This window comes from Mobula birostris, chromosome 19 (genome assembly GCF_030028105.1).
Source record: "Mobula birostris isolate sMobBir1 chromosome 19, sMobBir1.hap1, whole genome shotgun sequence".
Taxonomy (NCBI): domain Eukaryota; kingdom Metazoa; phylum Chordata; class Chondrichthyes; order Myliobatiformes; family Myliobatidae; genus Mobula; species Mobula birostris.
Window position 1 is genome coordinate 42,592,006 of NC_092388.1, and position 20,042 is coordinate 42,612,047.

Below are 20,042 nucleotides of genomic sequence, written 5' to 3' on the forward strand. Positions count from 1 at the left end.
AGATGTATGTACACAGATAGAGATGAGAGAGTGTACAGGAGTGAGATATGCCAAATAATGGAGTGGTGTCACAGCAACAACCTGGCACTCAACGTCAGTAAGATGAAAGAGCTGACTGTGGACTTCAGGAAGGGTAAGATGAAGGAACACATACCAATCCTCACAGAGGGATCAGAAGTGGAGAGAGTGAGCAGCTTCAAGTTCCTGGGTGTCAAGGTCTCTGAGGATCTAACCTGGTCCCAACATATCAATGCAGTTATAAAGAAGGCAAAGCAGTGAATGTACTTCATTAAGAGTTTGAAGAGATTTGACATGTCAAAAACACCCTCAAAAACTTCTATAGATGTACCGTGGAGATCATTTTGACAGGCTGCATTACTGCTGGTATGGGGGGTGGGGGCTACTGCACAGGAATGAAAGGAAGCTGCAGAGGATTGTAAATTTAATTGGCTCCATCTTGGGTTCTAGCCTACAAAGTAGCCAGGACATCTTCAAGGAGCGGTGTCTCAGAAAGACAGCGTCCATTATTAAGGATCCCCAGCACCCAGGGCATGCCATTTTCTCACTGTTACCATCATGTAGGAGGTACAGAAGCCTGAAGGCACACACTCAGCGATTCAGGAACAGCTTATTCCCCTCTGCCATCCGATTCCTAGATGGACATTGAACCCTTGAACACTACCTTACCACACTTTTTTAATATATATTATTTCTGTTTTTTTGCATGATTTTTAATCTACTCAATATACGTATACTGAAATTGATTGATTTATTTATTTTTTCTATATTATGTATTGCATTGAACTGCTACTAAGTTAACAAATTTCACGACACATGCCAGTGATAATAAACCTGATTCTGAGATGGCTTTCTCGAGATCATACCTGGACCTCATGCATTTTACTTGGTCACCAGACTTGCATGCCATTGACCTGTCCCTCAGCAGATTGAGAATTTCATCATTCATCAAGAGCTTCTGGTTGGGGAAGACTGCAAATGATTTTGTGGGGACAGACTTGTTCTGGATTGTTCCTCTATCGTAAGATGAAAAATGAAGAAGCTTATGGTTGCACAGTGTTCAGATCCATCCATAGCTCCATGTGTAATATTAACAACCTGTGTCCCCATGCAGCAAGACTTAATAGCTTTTAGACTTGGACAAGTAACATTTCTGCTACATGTGCTAATCCACAATAATTTTTAACAAGTCTAACCAATTCTCCAAATGGATAATCACGTGACTCTCAAAGATTTTCCATCAAATCACAAGTCAGGAATGTGATGGAGTCTGTTATATAAAAATTTCCTGATGAGTGCAGCTCTTAAAACACCAAGGCACTTAAAAAAAAAATCCAAATTTTTGTCTGTCTCCCTGGATGTTATACTTCAGAAGATGCACTGCAAAAATTAACTTTGAGTTCTTTGTGGCACCTCCTAGCTGAAGTCCATAAACAGCAACATTGAGAATAATGCTACTTCTGCACAGTTTTTCTTAGGGAATGGCAGTGGTAAGACTGAAGAGAGAAGAGTTTAAAACAGTCCATTATAAATGTATTTTCTGTTCCAGTATGATAATCTGATAATAAACACAATCAAATAAATGAAATTAGGATGGCTCAGTAGCATACTGATTAGCATAACAGTATTACTGTGCTATTACAGTGTCAGCGACCTGCGTTCAATTCCCCCACTGACTGTGTGAGTTCCCACTGAATAGTCCAGTTTCCTCCCACGTTCCAGTGACAGATAGATTCGTGGGTTAATTGGTCACATGGGTTGCATGGGCTGCAAGAGCCTGTTACTATGCTGTATCTGTAAATTTTAAAAAAATATAAAATCAAACAGATGCTGAACAACTAAAGTCAAAACACAATAATGGAAGCGTCCAACAGGTCAGACAGCATCCGTGGAAGGAAAAAAACAGATTTAATGTTTTAGGTCAAAAACTGCAATGTTAACTCTTTTTTTTCTTTCTTCTGATACTGCCTGACTTAGCAAGTGTTTCTGCCATTTTCAGTTTCCATTTGTGGCAATCTAATACTTTGATGAATTGCCTAATATGTTCCAAACTATCAGAAACTAATGTAAATTTGTGATCAATTATGTTGACAGGTATTTTGCAGCTTTATCTAAAGGGGAAACACCTCCTGTGAAGGAGCGGCTCGAAATGCCAGTGGCAACACAGAAAAATGATACTGGTCTTACACCAGGACTTCTGAAGGTTCTGCACAATCAGGTATGATACTGGAAAACTTATAAGCAAAAATTTATGAATAATTTATATGCAAGGGAATAAATAATTATTATAGGTACTGTGTACATACATCTACTGATGCTTCTGGACACATCTTCAGTGATGTTCCTGGAATCATCGGGTGTTTCGGGTCTTTCAACATCATACAACCTCCTCCAGGTGACCCAGCCGGGGCTGATCAGACCCCAGCTTGTGTCCAGATGGCTAGCTACTTATGACTCCATGGTTCCCCTCTTTTGAGCCACAGCTATCTTGAGGCCCTCTCTGCCTCATCGGTGGTACTGCGGATGGCTCTCCTCTTCCTCTCTGCCTCGATGCCCAAAATGCTGAACGCTCTAACTAAGGAACGGGCTACGAATCCCCTACAACCACCCTCCACTGGGACAATAATTGTTGTCATGGCTTGCAGCTTCCTATCAACCCCTCCCTTCGCTGTTGCCTCCAGAATTTGGTCAACATCAAGCTGCTTCCACAGTGAAGTCATGTTAGCTGCAGGCCATTTGATCCGCCTCCTGTTAGACTTCATGTTAGAGGGATTAGTTTGCAACACTTGGAGGTTCTGGGTCCTATGGGGTGACTCCGGGCCTGGCCCCTCCTTCGTCTCCCTAGGTTGGACACCTGCGCGTTGCGCTGCTCCTGCTCCCGCCAAACACTTCATCCTCGCTTGGTGGATCTTCAAGCTGCAATCGTTCTTGCAGATTTTGCCACATGCACACTGCTTCCTCATCGGCATTTGTTCATTGCCTGGGTCTGATGTCGTTGTGGCCATCCAACTGGGGCGCTCTTCCTCCCCCCCCTCTCGGGTACCCCGGGAGTATCTTTTCCTTAGATTCATCGTAGCTTTTGTGGGGGTTCTGCTCTCAGAGGACACAGATTGGGTTGCCAGCCCGTTCTGCCCCGGTTGCCGTCTCTCCGGGCTGTCACTGGCTTTCCAGTCGTCACCACTCTTTTCGCGGTTGTCACCCAGTCTTTCCTGGTTGTCACTGATGAACTCAGGGTGTAAGCTGTGTACATACATCTACTGATGCTTCTGGACACATCTTCAGTGATGTTGGTAGACACTAGTTCATAAATTCATACGTAAATTTAAAATGGACCTTTGCTTCATATTTGCATTTATACTTTATAAACATTACTTGTTTCCTGTCGTTTGTCAATTTTGTGCTTACATGGAGGATATTGCCGGGAAATAATTATTGCAAGGTTAGATTTAAGTTTTGCTCTTTTCTAGTAGAGGTGTGGTGGAATGATTCCAACTAAATCAATTGACAATGTATTGAAATCAAAGCAACGCAATCATCTGGCATTTCCATGTCTTTCACTTCAACTCAAGTGAAAGAAATGGAAACTCCAGATAATTACATCCGAAGAAAATGGACAGGAATATTGTGGCACCATTCAAATTTACCTTCTTCCATCATTCTTGAGCACTTCTTTTCTTTCCTGAATCCAGCTCAGTGGCCAATTTATTAGGTACACCTGCTTGTTTAATGCAAATATCTAAGCAGCTAATCATATGGCAGCAAATCAATGCATAAAAGCATGCATAATGATCAAAATGTTCAGTTGTTCAGACCAAACCTCAGAATGAGGAAGAAATGTGATCCAACTGACTTTGACCGTGGAATGATTGTTGGTGCTAGAAGGGATGGTTTGAGTATCTGTGGGTGAAAATGTCTTATTAATGAGTGAGGCCAGAGGAGAGAGGTCAAATTAGTCCAAGCTGACAGGAAGATGCCAGTCACTCAGATAACCACATGTTTCAATAGTGGAATGATTGTTGATGCCAAACGGAGTGGTTTGAATATCTTAGAAACTGTTGATCCCATGGGAATTTCACACACAACAGTCTCTAGAGTTTACAGAGAATGGTATGAAAAACATAAAACATCCAAAGAGCAACAGTTCTATGGACAAAAATGCCTTATTAATACGTGAGGATGGAAAGGCAACAGTAACCGAAATAATCATATGTTACAATAGTGGTTTGAAGAAGATATCTCTGAATGCACATCATGTCAATCCTTAAAGTGTATGGGCTACATCTGCAGAAGACCACACTAGGTTCCATTCTTGTATCTAATAAAGTGGCCACTGAATGTAGAAACAGAGAAAAAACATCGTATATCTGCTAATCTTGTCCAGGAATAATACAGGGAAGTGTAGCTCATTGCTTATTGGGGTTCTTCGATGAAGTTCAATTCACCACTTAATGAAAAAACAGATTTTAAGAGCATTCCAAAAAATGAAAGCGGTGAAAATAATCTAGTGTCCTGAAAGACAATGAGCTGAGGAGAGTCAAGAGATTGCTGCATGAATAGAGAAAAATGAGGAAAATGGAACTGTATCTTGTGTTGATCAGGGACTTCCTCAGCAGGATTGTTGTGTTTAACTTCCCCATAACTACTGATGAGACACGAAGCCAGGAGATAGGACAAAGCCGGAACACGAAATGTTCCTGTATTCATTAAAACCACACAACTACAAATCTCAAAACTCAATTGTACACCCCAAAGTACGAGTATTTAAATGATTTGCCAAAAGAACATTGAAGACATTGATTGGAACAACTATCGGTTAGTGAAAGTCAGCCTGAGATTGGTGGTCAGCTGACCAATAGGCACTGGTTGTTTCAGCTCACTGTAACACCTCCCTCTTGAAGATGATTACCTGTAGGATTTGAACCAAAAGTTGATTTGGATTGGAACAACCAGCTTAGTGGTTCAGTCCTTCTTCGTGGTTGTAGGCTGTCACTTTCTTGTCTCAATGTTGCTCGTAGCTGTACTGGAACTGTTGGTTGGTTTGGTCGGGGTAGATCGAACCGTTCTATGAACAGATGAAGGTTCAGCTCTGTGTTTGATAATCTGCCCAATGAACTGGTGGTGCCTTCAGGAGCATGTGGTCTCAAATGGTTGATGTGGTGATGCTAGCAATGTCTGTCTATAATAACTTTGTAGAGCCTTTTCCCCATTCGTTTGCCAAACTTACCTGGTATCCAGGGGTTTTGCTCATTGCAATAACGTTTGACCCACATAGTAGCTCCGGGCTTAAATGACCTCACCTGTCAACCAAGGTCCCTGTGGCTCCCTGTGGCTCCCTTTGTGCACCTGGCCATCTGCTGTCTTGGATGTTGGGCACTGGCAGCATTACAAACAATTGTGTAGTTTTCTTTCTTAAAAGCGCTGCAGCTGCTGGCTTCCCCTCGAGACCTGGATGTGGTGTAATTCGATATGTCAGCAGAAATGTGTTGCGAGCCTCTGCTGCTGTTTCTTCTCTTCTTGATTTCGGAAGTGATTATTAGAACGTATCCACAAAACTCTCTGCTTGGTCATTGGACTGTGGATGATATGGGAGTGAATGGATGTGGATAATTCTGCTGTCCTGGCAGTCTGCAGCATAACGCTGTGAACTGAATACTGTTGTCAGAAACAAGCTTTTCTAGTTTCCCAAAGCAACTGAAGATCTGCAGCAGCTGTTGAATTGTAGGCTCTGTCGTTGACTTCATAGATTATATTTCTGCCATTTTGAATAGATGTCAGCCAGGACAAGATGGACCCACCCATTGAATGAGCCAATGAAAGCTAGAAGGAGATGGAAGAATGGGCCAATGAAGGGTAGAAGGAAACAGCTCTCATTACATGCATGTGCAGTTCAACTCTTTGAGTGAATATGCAGAAAGTTTGAAGTTAATAACTCATTTCCTTCTACCTTAGGCCACAAACTTATCAATCACCCCTCGTATGCATGAATGCAATCAACATCTCATTGCATGAATACAACTCAAAGCTGACAGTAATTAACACTCATTTTGGGTGCATTGGTGGCAAGACCCAGGAACTGAAAGCTACATTTAACTGCTGCATAGCCAATGTCTTTGTACAGACTTCATCCAGAGGGATGATCCAGAGATCAAGCTTGTCCATCCAGTCAATGCCAAGGACATTTATATCTGGCTGATCTGTTAGGTAACACACACACTGACTTGGTTACTGTTCAGCTTCACCATGCGGTGCAGTTCACCAGTCAGCTGGGGGGCTCCATCTGATGCACTGCAGGCATCGTGATGAGATGATTAGACTGGTGGGGAGCCAATTGCGCACCAGATCCATATACAGATAATAGTGATGTCTGACACCGTATTGAGTTGTAGCCGGGCCAACTGATTATTGATAAATATGTTGACATACCATCTCCTGGGCGTGAAGTCAACTTTGAATGTGACTGTTAAATTGGTGGCTTTTGAAACTTCTTGGCCTAGAAGTGAGTGAAGAATGGAAAAAGCCTTCTTTGTGACCATGGTGTTGGCATTTGCAGTAAATATATTTCTTGTATTAGCAGTTTCTTGTTTAATGGCGCGCACAACAGTTCTGACAATATTGGTTTGGCCGCTTGGAGACCTGCTTCGAGTTGATGTCTGAGCCATTGAGACCTGCATTGACATGGTTCTTTTCCACCAGGTGGCATCCCGTTTAGTGTCCATCAAACGCTGACATTCTTGAGTGACAGCTTGTAAAGTCATATCAGAGTCTTGTTCCAGTCTGGTCAGGAGCCCTTTGTGAACGCCTGTATTGCAGGTGCCTGAAATACGCAAATAAAAATCAGACGTTTGAACTGTGATTCAGTTAGTCTTACCCAGTTAGAACTTTTCACATTTGTGATTGATGATACCAGCATATGTGATGAAGTCATTTTCTTATATCATTTCTAAAATGATAGCAAAGTGTGGAAAATATCCAACTAGTGAAAGATTAATAATGCCTGCTGTATCAAAATTGCTCACCACTGTTCTCAAAATGGATACCACTATTTTAAAATAAGTTCCTCTGAGTAATAACTAGCTCATTGTATTGACAAAATGAGTGAAGGCATCAAGTATCAACTCTGCACAGAGCTACAAAAAACTGAATTTCAATACCACTGGATGAATCAACTGTGCGAGACAACAAGGCATTTCTAATGGCATATGTACAGTTTATCAAAAATGGAAAAACTTATGAAGAGATTCTCTTTTAGAAAAAAGTTAAAAACAAATATCATCAGAGAATCAATCAGTGACAAGCTCAAAATGTATACTGAGGGTAAAAGTATTTTGATTAGGAACATGATTTCTTGTGCAACAGATGCAGCACCATATATGACAGGTCACCATGCTGGTTCAGTGGCATTTATGAAAAAACACATTCCAAGTCTGTCTGTAATCCATTGTGTAATTCATTGTCAACACCTTGCAGCCAAAAATCTGAGCCAGGGACTTTTTTCAAGCATGATTCTTGTAATATCTGCTATCAACAAAATTAAAGCTCATCCATTAAATAGCAGACTATTTTTCCAGTTATGCCAAGGTAATGATAAAGAATTTGAATGCTTGGTTCTTCACACTGAAGCTGCTGCTTAAAACGTTCCTTTGAATTTTTTGACACTGTGGTTGAACTTTTGCTCAAAGTTAACAAGAGCTTGGGACACAAGATAGAACTTCTACGTAGAAGCGTGGCATACCTAGCTGATATGTATAACAAAATGGACATTTTAAATATGAAACTGTAGGGTGAAAATTTCAATTTAATCCAGGCAAAAAGGGCAGTATCCACTTTTATCAGAAAATTGGAAATATATAAGTAAAACAGTGGGAGAAGAATGTCCTCACAGTTGCCTTGCATGGAAAGTATGGCACTCTCTTTCACAGACAGTAATTTGCAAGAGTACTGCTTACACCTGCAATTACTGAAGAAGAATTTTCAGAATTGATTCAAGGATTTGAATGATCTGGAAATTCCAGACTGGGTGATTTAACCCATTTCTTAGCAAGGTGGAGGAACAGGAAGAGAGTTTGCAAGAAGAAATTATTGAAATTCAGAAGAAGAAGATGCAAAAATATTTTTCAAAAATGTCAGATTTTGTGGTATGTGGCTACATGTCATAGGCATTTTCCTGGTACTTGGAGAAGAGCCAAACTGCTCTTCATTCCATTCTCATTCTCCTACCTTGTTGAAAGAGGCTTCAGTGCAGTGAAACACATACTCACAAGAAACAGAAACCACTTTGGGGACTTCTGGCTTTTTCTGTCACAACAAACCAGATATTTCAACCCTTGCTAAAAACTGTCAAGCTCAGGGATCACATTGATATCAAAGCTGCACAGGTACAGTGTAAGCTAGGTTTAAAGGCAAATAAAAATTTAAAGCAGAATCGTTTTTCTCATGTTAGCATATGCTACACATGCTTTTACAGTATGGGGGTGCCAGAAATTACATTGTGCCTAAGAGGGGTGTTGTTAAGTATAAAGATACTTTAGGGCAGTGTTGACAAGTATGAAAGTGCTTTAAGGGGTCTTGGGCTAAAGAAGATAGGGAAACACTGGTGTTGATGATGAAAATGAATACACTTGGCTTAAATTGGATAATAGTTAATGTGATTTCCCTGGATTTGATTACATCTGACCATGACATCTATATATATATATATATAGTCACTTGCTTTAAAAGCCTTTCCTATTTAAGATACTTGAATAAAAGAGAAACACATACAAAATGCAGGAAGAATTCAGCAGATCAGGCAGCATCTGTGGAAAGTAATGAACAGTTGATGTTTTGGGTTGAAACCCTTCCCAGGACTGCCTTAATGAGTACAACAGGTTTAGATTATGCACCTGTGTCTTAAGTTTAACTTCTGTTAATTAAACTGGAATTTGGGGATATGAATTATTTTAAGGGTAGGATAGATTCTTGGTAAACAAAGAGGATAATGCTGTGTGTAGGAAGGAAAGTGGAGTAGACTTTATAGTCAGACGTGCTGTGGTCTTATTAAATGACAGAACAGGTTAGAAGGGTCTAGTGACTTATTCCTGCTTCTAATTTGTATGCTTTTGATAATTTTTGATTATCAAGATGTTGAAATGTTGCTATGCTGAAATTCAGTTTCTAAAATGTATTTGTGCATCAGCTCTCTCCAAAGAACATTGTTGAAGAATACGAATTGGAAGAGAAATGGAAGGATTTAGGTTTGCCAATCCAGCGCCTGAGAAGCATTCTGCAGCTGGGAAATTTTGAATACGAGATTGAATGGATGAAGTTTCTGGCACTTGCTTGCAGTGATTTGGGTGGGGTATGTTTACATTTCTAATACAAAACTAAATATTTGATGAAATTTTTACTGGAGATAACAGAGCATAATATTGGATGTTATTTGCTGCAGTAGTTATTGCATTGTGCTGATATGTAAACCATTCAAAACTCCAAAGGTAACATTAATTAAGTGATAAATGAGCTGTCTGTCAAATGCAAATGTAATAGGTTTGTTTCAGAGATTTTACAAAATTATTATCTATCACATCAAAATTTTAATCCCTGTAATATTGCTCGGTAAGAACAGAGTTGAGTAAGAACATTATTCACAGAACGTAGAAAAATGCGCCAAACTAATTATACTGATGATGTCTAATTACAATAATCCCTTCTGCCAGTAAATGGTCCATATCGCTCCATTCTTCGCATATTCATGTGCCTGCATAAGAGCTTCTTGAGTGTTTATCTACCTCCACCATTACTCCTGGCAGTGTGTTCCAGGCATCACCTTTCTGTGTATAAAATAAAGCTTGACCAACCCATCTCCTGTGAACTTCCACCTTCTCACACTAAATGTATTCCCTGGTAAAAGACATTTTGACCCAGGGAAAAAGATAACTTTGTCTAGGCCTCTAATAATTTTCAAGATTCAAAATTGTAAAGGAGAATGAAATAATTGTTACTCTAGATCCAAAGAAAAACACAATAACACAATAATAATAAAAACACAATAAATATAAATACATAAAATATTTTCTGTATATAGATTGATTCTATATCCATCAAGTGATGCTTGGGACAGGAGTGTCTGTACATAAGGTGACTGATAGGAAATAATAAAGTAGTTGTAGTTGTGGTTGTGGTGGAGTGGGTTAGTGGGTGGAAGTGTTTATCAGCCTTACTGCTTGGGAAAAGGAACTGTTTTTGTGTCTGGTTCTCCTGACATAGATGCTACGTAGCCTCATCCCTGATAGGGTGGGACAAACAATCCATGGGAAGGATGGTTGGGATCCTTCATGACATTACTGGTCCTTTTGAGATGTTCCCACAACCTATGGACTCACTCTCAGTACTCTTCAACTCATATTCTTGATATTTATTGCTTATTAATTATTATTTTTTCTCTTTGTATTTGCACATTTTGCTGTCTTTTGTACACTAGATGAATCCCCAAGTTGGTGCGGTCTTGCATTGATTCTTTTATTGTTATTTTTCTATAATGGGTTTATTGAGTATGCCTGCATAAAGATGAATTTTAGGGTTGTGTATGATGACATGTACATACTTTGATGATAACTTTACTTTGAACTGTTTCCGGCACCTTTCTGTATATATGCCTTGATGGCGGGTAGGCTGGTGCCAGTTTCGACTACCCGTTGGAAAGCCTTCCTGTCCGCTTCAGTGCAGTTTCTGTACCACGCGGTGATACAGCTTGTTAGGATGCTCTCTGCAGCACATAGAAACTACAGCACAGAAACAGGCCTTTTGGCCCTTCTTGGCTGTGCCGAACCATTTTCTGCCTAGTCCCACTGACCTGCACACGGACTATATCCCTCCATACACCTCCCATCCATGTATCTGTCCAATTTATTCTTAAATATTAAAAAAGAACCCGTATTTACCACCTCATCTGGCAGCTCATTCCATACTCCCACCACTCTCTGTGTGAAGAAGCCCCCGCTAATGTTCCCTTTAAACATTTCCCCCCTCACCCCTTAACCCATGTCCCCTGGTTTTTTCTCTCCCATTGCCTCAGTGGAAAAAGCCTGCTTGCATTCACTCTATCTATACCCATCATAATTTTATATACCTCTATCAAATCTCCCCTCATTCTTCTACACTCCAGGGAATAAAGTCCTAACCTATTCAACCTTTCTCTGTAATTGAGTTTCTCAAGTCCTGGCAACATCCTTGTAAACCTTCTCTGCACTCTTTCAACCTTATTTATATCCTTCCTGTAATTTGGTGACCAAAACTGAACACAATACTCCAGATTCGGCCTCACCAATGCCTTATACAACCTCATCATAACATTCCAGCTCTTATACTCAATACTTTGATTAATAAAGGCCAATGTACCAAAAGCTCTCTTTACGACCCTATCTACTTGTGACGCCACTTTTAGGGAATTTTGTATCTGTATTCCCAGATCCCTCTGTTCTACTGCACTCCTCAGTGCCTTACCATTAACCCTGTATGTTCTACCTTGGTTTGTCCTTCCAACGTGCAATACCTCACACTTGTCAGTATTAAACTCCATCTGCCATTTCTCAGCCCATTTTTCCAGCTGGTCCAAGTCCCTCTGCAGGCTCTGAAAACCTTCCTCACTGTCTACTATACCTCCAATCTTTGTATCATCAGCAAATTTGCTGATCCAATTTACCACATTATCATCCAGATCATTGATATAGATGACAAATAACAATGGACCCAGCACTGATCCCTGTGGCACACCACTAGTCACAGGCCTCCACTCAGAGAAGCAATTCTCTACCACCACTCTTTGGCTTCTTCTATCGAGCCAATGTCTAATCCAATTTACCACCTCTCCATGTATACCTAGCGACTGAATTTTCCTAACTAACCTCCCATGCGGGACCTTGTCAAAGGCCTTACTGAAATCCATGTAGACAATATCCACTGCCTTCCCTTCATCCACTTTCCTGGTAACCTCCTCAAAAAACTCCAATAGATTGGTCAAATATGACCTACCACGCACAAAGCTATGTTGACTCTCCCTAATAAGTCCCTGTCTATCCAAATGCTTGTAGATTCTGTCTCTTAGTACTCCCTCCAATAACTTACCCACTACCGATGTTAAACTCACTGGCCTATAATTTCCCGGATTACTTTTCGATCCCTTTCTAAACAACGGAACAACATGAGCCACTCTCCAATCCTCCGGCACCTCACCTGTAGAGAGCGACATTTTAAATATTTCTGCCAGGGCCCCGGCAATTTCAACACTAGTCTCCTTCAAGGTCCGAGGGAACACTCTGTCAGGTCCCGGGGATTTATCCACTTTAATTTTCCTCAAGACAGCAAGCATCTCCTCCTTTTCAATCTGTACAGTTTCCATGATCTCACTGCTTGATTCCCTCAATTCCATAGACTTCATGCCAGTTTCCTTAGTAAATACAGATGCAAAAAACCTATTTAAGATCTCCCCCATTTCCTTTGGTTCCGCACATAGCCGACCACTCTGATCTTCAAGAGGACCAATTTTATCCCTTACAATCCTTTTGCTCTTAATATACCTGTAAAAGCTCTTTGGATGTTACCAGGATGTTACATCTGTAGTAATATGTGAGTATAGATGGCCACAGACCAGCTCTTCTCAGCCTCCTCAGAAAGTAGAAACATTGTGAGCTTTCCTGATTATAAACTTCTACCAGGTCTCCTTCACTCCAAGAAAACAGCCCTAGTTTGTACAACCTCCCCTTATAGCACATGTCCTCTCATCTAGGCAGCATCCTAGTAAACTGCAGCCTCTCCAAAGCCTGCACAGCCTTTTTATAGTGGAATGAGCAGAACTGAAGGCAATACTCTAGATGCAGCCTAACCAGAGTTTTACACAGTTGAAACATAACTTCCTGATTCTGGAAATGAATGCCTCTAATAACAAACATGCACGCCCATTAACTTGTATGATCACTTTCAGGCGCTATGGATTTGGGTTAGCCATTAGTGACACTTGGTTGCAGGAGGGGCAGGACTGGCAGCTCAATGTTCCAGGGTTCCATTGTTTTAAATGTGATAGAGTGAGAGGGATTAAAGGGGGATGGATTGGAAAGAGTTTGTCAAATGTGTTCAGGAAAGTTTCCTTAATCAGTACATAAAGTCCCAACTAGAGAGAATGCAATACCAGATCTCCTATTGGTGAAAGAGACAGGGCAGGTAACTGAAGTTTGTGTAGACAAACACTTTGCATCAAAAGATCATATTGCCATTAGTTTCAAGGTAATTATGGAAAAGCATAGGGCTGGTCCTCAAGTTGAGATTCTAAATAGGAGAAAGGCTAATTCTGATGGGATCAGAAAGGATCTGGCAAGTGTGAATTGGGATAGGTTGTTTTCTGGCAAGGATATACTTGGTAAGTGGGAGGCTTTCAAAATTGAAAATTTGAGTGTACAGCGTTTTTATGCTCCTGTCAGAATAAAAGGCAAAGTTAATAGGTTTTGGGAACCTTGGTTTTCAAGAAATATTGAGGTTCTGGTTAAGAAAAATAAGGAGGTGCATAGCAGATATAGGCAGACAGGAACAGGTGAGGTACTTGAAGAGTACAAGCAATGAAAATGAACACTTAAGAAGAAAATTAGGGTGGATAAATCTCCAAGGCTTGACAAGGTGTTTCCTCATATCCTCTGGGAGGCTAGCGTAGAAATTGCAAGGGTATTAGCAGAGATATTTGAAACATCCCTAGCCACGTATAAGGTGCTGGAGAATAGCTAATGTTGTTCTATTGTTTAAGAATAAACTTGGAACTTATAAGCCAGTGACCTTGGGAAAGTTATTGGAAGATATTCTAAGGGTCCATATATATAAGTATTTAGATAGACAGGGACTGATTAGGGATCGTTAACATGGCTTTGTGCGTGGTAAGTCGTGTCTAACCAATCTTATAGAGTTTTTCGAGGATGTTACCAGGAAAGTTGTCTACATGGACATTAGCAAGGCCTTTGACAAGGTCCCACATGGGAGATTTGTCAAGAAGGTTCAGTCGCTGGGCATCCAAGATGAGGTATTAAATTTGATTAGACATTGACTTTGTGGAAGAAGCCAGAGAGTGGTTGTAGATGGTTGCCTCTCTAACTGGAGGCATGTGACCAGAGGTGTGCTGGGTGTGTTGTTGTTTGTCATCCATGTCAACAATCTGGATGATAATGTGGTAAGCTGGATCAGAAAATTTGCGAATGACACCGAAATTGGGGGTGTAGTGCACAGCTAAGAAAACTATCAAAGCTTGCAGTGGGATCTGAACCAGCTGGTGAAATGGGCTGAAAAATGGCAGATGGAATTTAATGCAGAGAAGCGTGAGGTGTTTTGCACTTTGTGAGGACCAACCAGGGTAGGTCTTACATGGTGAGCAGTAAGGCACTGAGGAGTGTGGTAGAACAGAGGGATCAGGAAATACAAATCCGTGACTCCTTGAAAGTGGTATCACGGTAACTAGGGTCGTAAAGAAAGCTTTTTGCACATGCCCTTCATAAATTGATATATTGAGTACAGGAGTTGGGCTGTTATGTTGAAATTATATAAGACGTTGATGGGGCCGAATCTGGAGTATTTTGTCCAATGTTAGTCACCTACTTACAGGGAAAAATGCAAATAAGATTGAAAGAGTGCAGAGAAAATTTACAAGTATGTTGCCAGGACTTGATGACCTGACTTATAAGAAAAGGGTGAATAGATAGGGACTTTATTCCCTGGAACATAGAAGATTGAGAGGAGATTTGCTAGAGGCATACACAAATATAAGGGGTATAGACAGGGTAAATGCAAACAAGCTTTTTCCACTGAGGTTGGGTGTGACTAGAACTAGAGGTCATGAGTGATGAACTGTTTAAAGGGAAAATGCGGGGGAACTTCTTTACTCAGAGGGTGGTGAGAATTTGGAATGAGCTGCCAGCACAAGTGGTAGTTGCAGCGTCGATTTCAATATTTAAGAGAAGTTTTGATGGGTACATGGATGGGAGGGATATGGAGGTCTATGGGACTAAGCAGATTAATGGTTTGGCATGGACTAGATGGGCCAAAGGGTCTGTTTCTGTACTGTGGTGTTCTATGACTCTTTAGAATCTTTATACAAATTGAAAAAAAGTGAATAGATTAAAAGGATAGAACATCTAATACCAATTTATTGGTAAATTTTATGGTTTTCCTCCTCAACTGCATGGGCAGTAAGATATATTGTCAGTAAACTTGCTATTTTTACTGCTGCAGTGGGTGTCCCTATTTTGCCAAATTCTTCCGAAAGGGGGATGCTGGGACATATTTTTTTTAAAATTAGGAACTAATGCTCTTGGCGATGAGAAACCTCCATACATGTCGGGAATCAATAATGATATCTTTCATCTTTGCAATATGCAGAACATATGAACATATTCTTGATATTGCCAGGCATAAACTTTGGAACAGAATAATGGTTTTACAGTTAGCAGAAGTGGTGGAGAACTTGGAAAGGTTTAACTGTTTGGGTTGGCCATACAAATTCTCATTTGTTCAGTGATTTTTTTGAAGCTCCATCAATAAAACAAGCCATTTCCCTCTTGACATATTATTGTTATGGATATTATGCTCAGTTGGGAAATTCCACTTCATAAAATCTAAGGTTTCAACACTAGATGGAGCTGTTGAAAATCTTCTGTAATCAAACTTAATTTTTCAATGTCAAAATGAGGTAAATTTATTACAACATATTGTTGTGAAGTAATTTTTATTTTAAACGTTATCTCTTCTGACTTTCCAATTTGCTATAATTTTCCTTCCCTAAAAGATCCTGATTACAGATTGGCACTGTATTTTACAAAGTAGTTTTTAATAAAGTTATGGAGGTGTCGAGCACCTTCACTCCATTTGCAAAAAGCAGGATTTCCCGGTGGCCAACATTTTTAATTCCAATCTTCATTACCATTCCAAGATGTTGATCCATGGCTTTCTCTTCTGGCCCAATGAGGCCACTCTCAGGTCTAGGTAGCCTTCAATCTGATGGCATGAACATTGATTTATCTAACTTCCCCTGCCCTCCCTCTTCCCTCTTCTTCAATTCCCAGCTCTGGCTCCCCTCTTACCTCTTCTCATCACCTGCCGATCACCTCCCCTTGATGCCCCTTCTCCTTCCCTTTCTCCCATAGTTCACATTCCTGTCTTATCAGATTCCTTCTTCTCCAGCACTTTAACTTTTCCAGTAATCACTTCCCAGCTTCTTACTTCAACCCTCACCTATCACTCCCCACCCCGCCCCCACTATCTTATTCTGAGATCATCCCCCTTCCTTTCCAATAATACTGCCTGACCTGCTGAGTTCCTCCAGCATTTTGTATGTGTTGTTCTGCATTTCTAGCATCTGCAGAATCTCTTGTGTTTTTAATAAAGTTGTTAGTTGTTCAGAACTTTCCAGATAGAAAAAGAAAAGAAAATTTTCAGCCCCTTTCACAACCTCAGGGCTCACTAAGGTATTTTACAGTCAATGAAGTAGTTCAGAAATGTAATATTAGCAATCTATGTTGATAAATTTGTATAAAAATAAGTAAATATAATTTAAATAATCCAGTGAGCTGAAATCTTGTTCAATGGAAGAATGGGAAAAGATTCCAAACTTTGGTATGAGTTTATAGGTAATCCCTAAATTAATTGAATGGATTTCCAGATATAAAATTCAGTTTTGATTCTGTACAAAGGAGTGTTCAATTTTTGTTATTTTTTTATTGTGATAATAATTATTCATTTGTTTTGTTCATGAGTCATTATTTTCAGACTGAATTTTTCTGCTGTTTATGTGAAATGTTTAAAATTTAATGAAAAAGAAAGTTAGATGAAATACACAATTCTTCCTTTACACTGCATTACATATCTCTGCTTTCCACAACACATTATTCAATATTCTGACTTTTCTGCACTTTTTTTCTACAGTTGGAATATCTATGCATTTTATAAACAGCAATTTTGGTCTCAAAATTTAGCCCTGATGGTATCACCCGTCACAGCTGCTAACTATCACTAACAATATGATCTTCACTTGTCTGGTTGTCAAGTAAGATAAAGAAATTAGCTATATTTGTCACATGTACATAGCAAGACACAAGTGACATTACTCAGAAAGCACAGCAGCTTTTCTACTTTCTCAGGAGTTTGCAAAGACTTGGCATGACATCTAAAACTTTGACAAACTTCTATAGATGTGTTTTGGAGAGTATATTGACTGGTTGCATCACAGCCTGGTATAGAAACACCAAAGCCCTTGAATGAAATTCCTACAAAAACAAGTGGATATGGCCCAAGCAACACACAAAACATTGGAGGTACTCAGCAGGCCAGGTGGCATCTATGGTAAAGAGTACAGTTGACATTTTGGGTCAAGTTGCTTCAGCAGGGTCCTACTGAAGGGTCTTGGCCAGGTGGATCAACCGTACTCTTTTCCATAGATGCTACCTGGCCTGCTGAGTTCCTCCTGCATTTTGTATGTGTTGCTTCGATTTCCAGCATCTGCATATTTTCTTTTGTTTGTGAATAGATACGGCCCAGTTGCAGGAAAGCAGGTACAGAAGCCTCACGACTCACACCACCATGTTCAGAAACAGTTATTACCCCTCAACCATCAAGCTTTTGGATCAAAGGGGATAACTTCACTAGCCCCATCATTGAAATGTTCCCACAACCCATGGACTCTTTATTATCCGTTCTTGATGTTTATTGCTTACTTATTATTATTATTTCTTTCTTTTTGTATTTGTAATTTGCATCTTTTGCACACTGGTTGAATGCCCAAGTTGGTGTGGACTATCATTAATTCTTTCATGATTAGATTATGAAGGCACACAGTCCTCTTTTATTGTCATTTAGTAATGCATGCATTAAGTTATTATTCTGTTATGGATTTATTAACTGTTCCCACAGGAAAATGAATCTCATGGTTGTACACGATAATAAATTTACTTTGAACTTTGATCTTTGAAATGCATTGTTAGCATCAAATCAAATCAGTGGAGATTGTGCTGGCCAATCTGTAAGTGCTTCTGGTGCCAACATGGCATATCCACAACTCACTAACCCTAACCGTGCATTTTTGGAACGTGAGAGGAAACTGGAGTGCCAAGAGGCAACTCACACGGCCACAGGGAGGATGTGCAAACTCCTTACAGACTGCGATGGGAATCAAATTCCAATCAGTTAATTCTGGTGCCGGTGCTACACTACCCTGATGACCAAGTGGGCAAACAACTGCCTAATGAAGTTTAATGTGGGGAAGTGTAAGACATGTACTTTGGTAAGAGAAATCAAAAAGCAGATTATTACCTAAATCTAAGGAGTCTAAGTATTCTGGTACAGGAATTTAAAAAAAGTTAGCAGGCAGATCCAACAACCAGTGAAAAAAGTATGTGTCATTTTGTAAAAAGGGTTGGAGTTTTAAAAAGGGAAAATTAGTGGTAATTATATATATTTTTGTCGTCTCACTAAAATATTGGAGGCAGTACAAAGAAGATTCACCAGACAAGTTCCTGAGATGAGAGGATGGTCCTACCAAAAGAAGCTGAATAGTTTGGGCTTGTATCCATGAGAGGTGAGAAGAATAAGAACTGGCCTTATTCAAACACCTACGATTTTAAGGGGGCACGAAAGGGTATATGTTGGGATATTTTCACTCGTGAGAGAGTTTTGAACAAAGGGAAATAACTACAAGATAAAGGATTGGTATCCCTGGTGTCATGGATTCTTGATTACCTGACTGGCAGACCACAATATGTGTGCTTGCAGCACTATGTGTCTGGCAGAGTGATCAGCAGCGCTGGGGCTCCACAGGGGACTGTCTTGTCTCCCCTTCTCTTCACCATTTACACCTTGGACTTCAACTACTGCATCTTCAGAAGTTTTTGGATGACTCTGCCATAGTTGGATGCATCAGCAAGGGAGATGAGGCTGAGTACAGGGCTACTGTAGGAAACTTTGTCACATGGTGTGAGCAGAATTATCTGCAGCTTAATGTGAAAAAGACTAAGGAGCTGGTGGTAGACCTGAGGAGAGCTAGGGTACTGGTGACCCCTGTTTCCATCCAGGGGGTCAGTGTGGACATGGTGGAGGATTACAAATACCTGGGGATACGAATTGACAATAAACTGGACTGGTCAAAGAACACTGAGGCTGTCTACAAGAAGGGTCAGAGCCGTCTCTATTTCCTGAGGAGACTGAGGTCCTTTAACATCTGCCGGACGATGCTGAGGATGTTCTACGAGTCTGTGGTGGCCAGTGCTATCATGTTTGCTGTTGTGTGCTGGGGCAGCAGGCTGAGGGTAGCAGACACCAACAGAATCAACAAGCTCATTCGTAAGGCCAGTGATGTTGTGGGGATGGAACTGGACTCTCTCACGGTGGTGTCTGAAAAGAGGATACTGTCCAAGTTGCATGCCATCTTGGTCAATGTCTCCCATTCACTACATAATGTACTGTCTGGGCACAGGAGTACATTCAGCCAGAGACTCATTCCACCGAGATGCAGCACAGAGCGTCATAGGAAGTCATTCCTGCCTGTGGCCATCAAACTTTACAACTCCTCCCTTGGAGGGTCAGACACCCTGAGCCAATAGGCTGGTCCTGGACTTATTTCATAATTTACTGGCATAATTTACATATTACTATTTAACTATTTATGGTTCTATTACTATTTATTATTTATGGTGCAACTGTAACAAAAACCAATTTCCCCCAGGATCAATAAAGTACGGCTATGACTATTGACCATTTAACTGAGGTACAGGTACATGGAAATATCTTGTCACAGAGGGTAGTGAATCCCAGGCATTCTCTGCTCCAGTGGATGATGGAAGCTGAATCATTCAAGATATTTAAAATAGAGGTGGATAAATATTTGATAGATCAAGGAGTATTAAGGATGATTGAGTGCTGACCATTCTACTTACCAAGAGAATTCTCCTTCATGATCCTGACTGCAGTTTACATACAGTCAAAGGCTGATGCTAAGCAGTCACTCAAGTACTGAGTGCCACTGTCAG

The 20,042-nt window shown here is 40.4% G+C and overlaps 1 protein-coding gene across 2 annotated transcripts in view; it reads left to right on the top strand.

Annotated features, from left to right (window-relative positions):
- Window positions 1-20,042, top strand: part of ropn1l (rhophilin associated tail protein 1-like) — a 91,856-nt gene that overhangs the window by 12,711 nt on the left and 59,103 nt on the right. For both annotated transcript variants that reach the window (XM_072283055.1, XM_072283054.1), the window contains 2 exons: window positions 2,113-2,236; window positions 9,194-9,355. In XM_072283055.1, coding sequence (XP_072139156.1) covers window positions 2,113-2,236; window positions 9,194-9,355 — 286 coding nt within the window. The remainder of the gene's footprint in view (window positions 1-2,112; window positions 2,237-9,193; window positions 9,356-20,042) is intronic.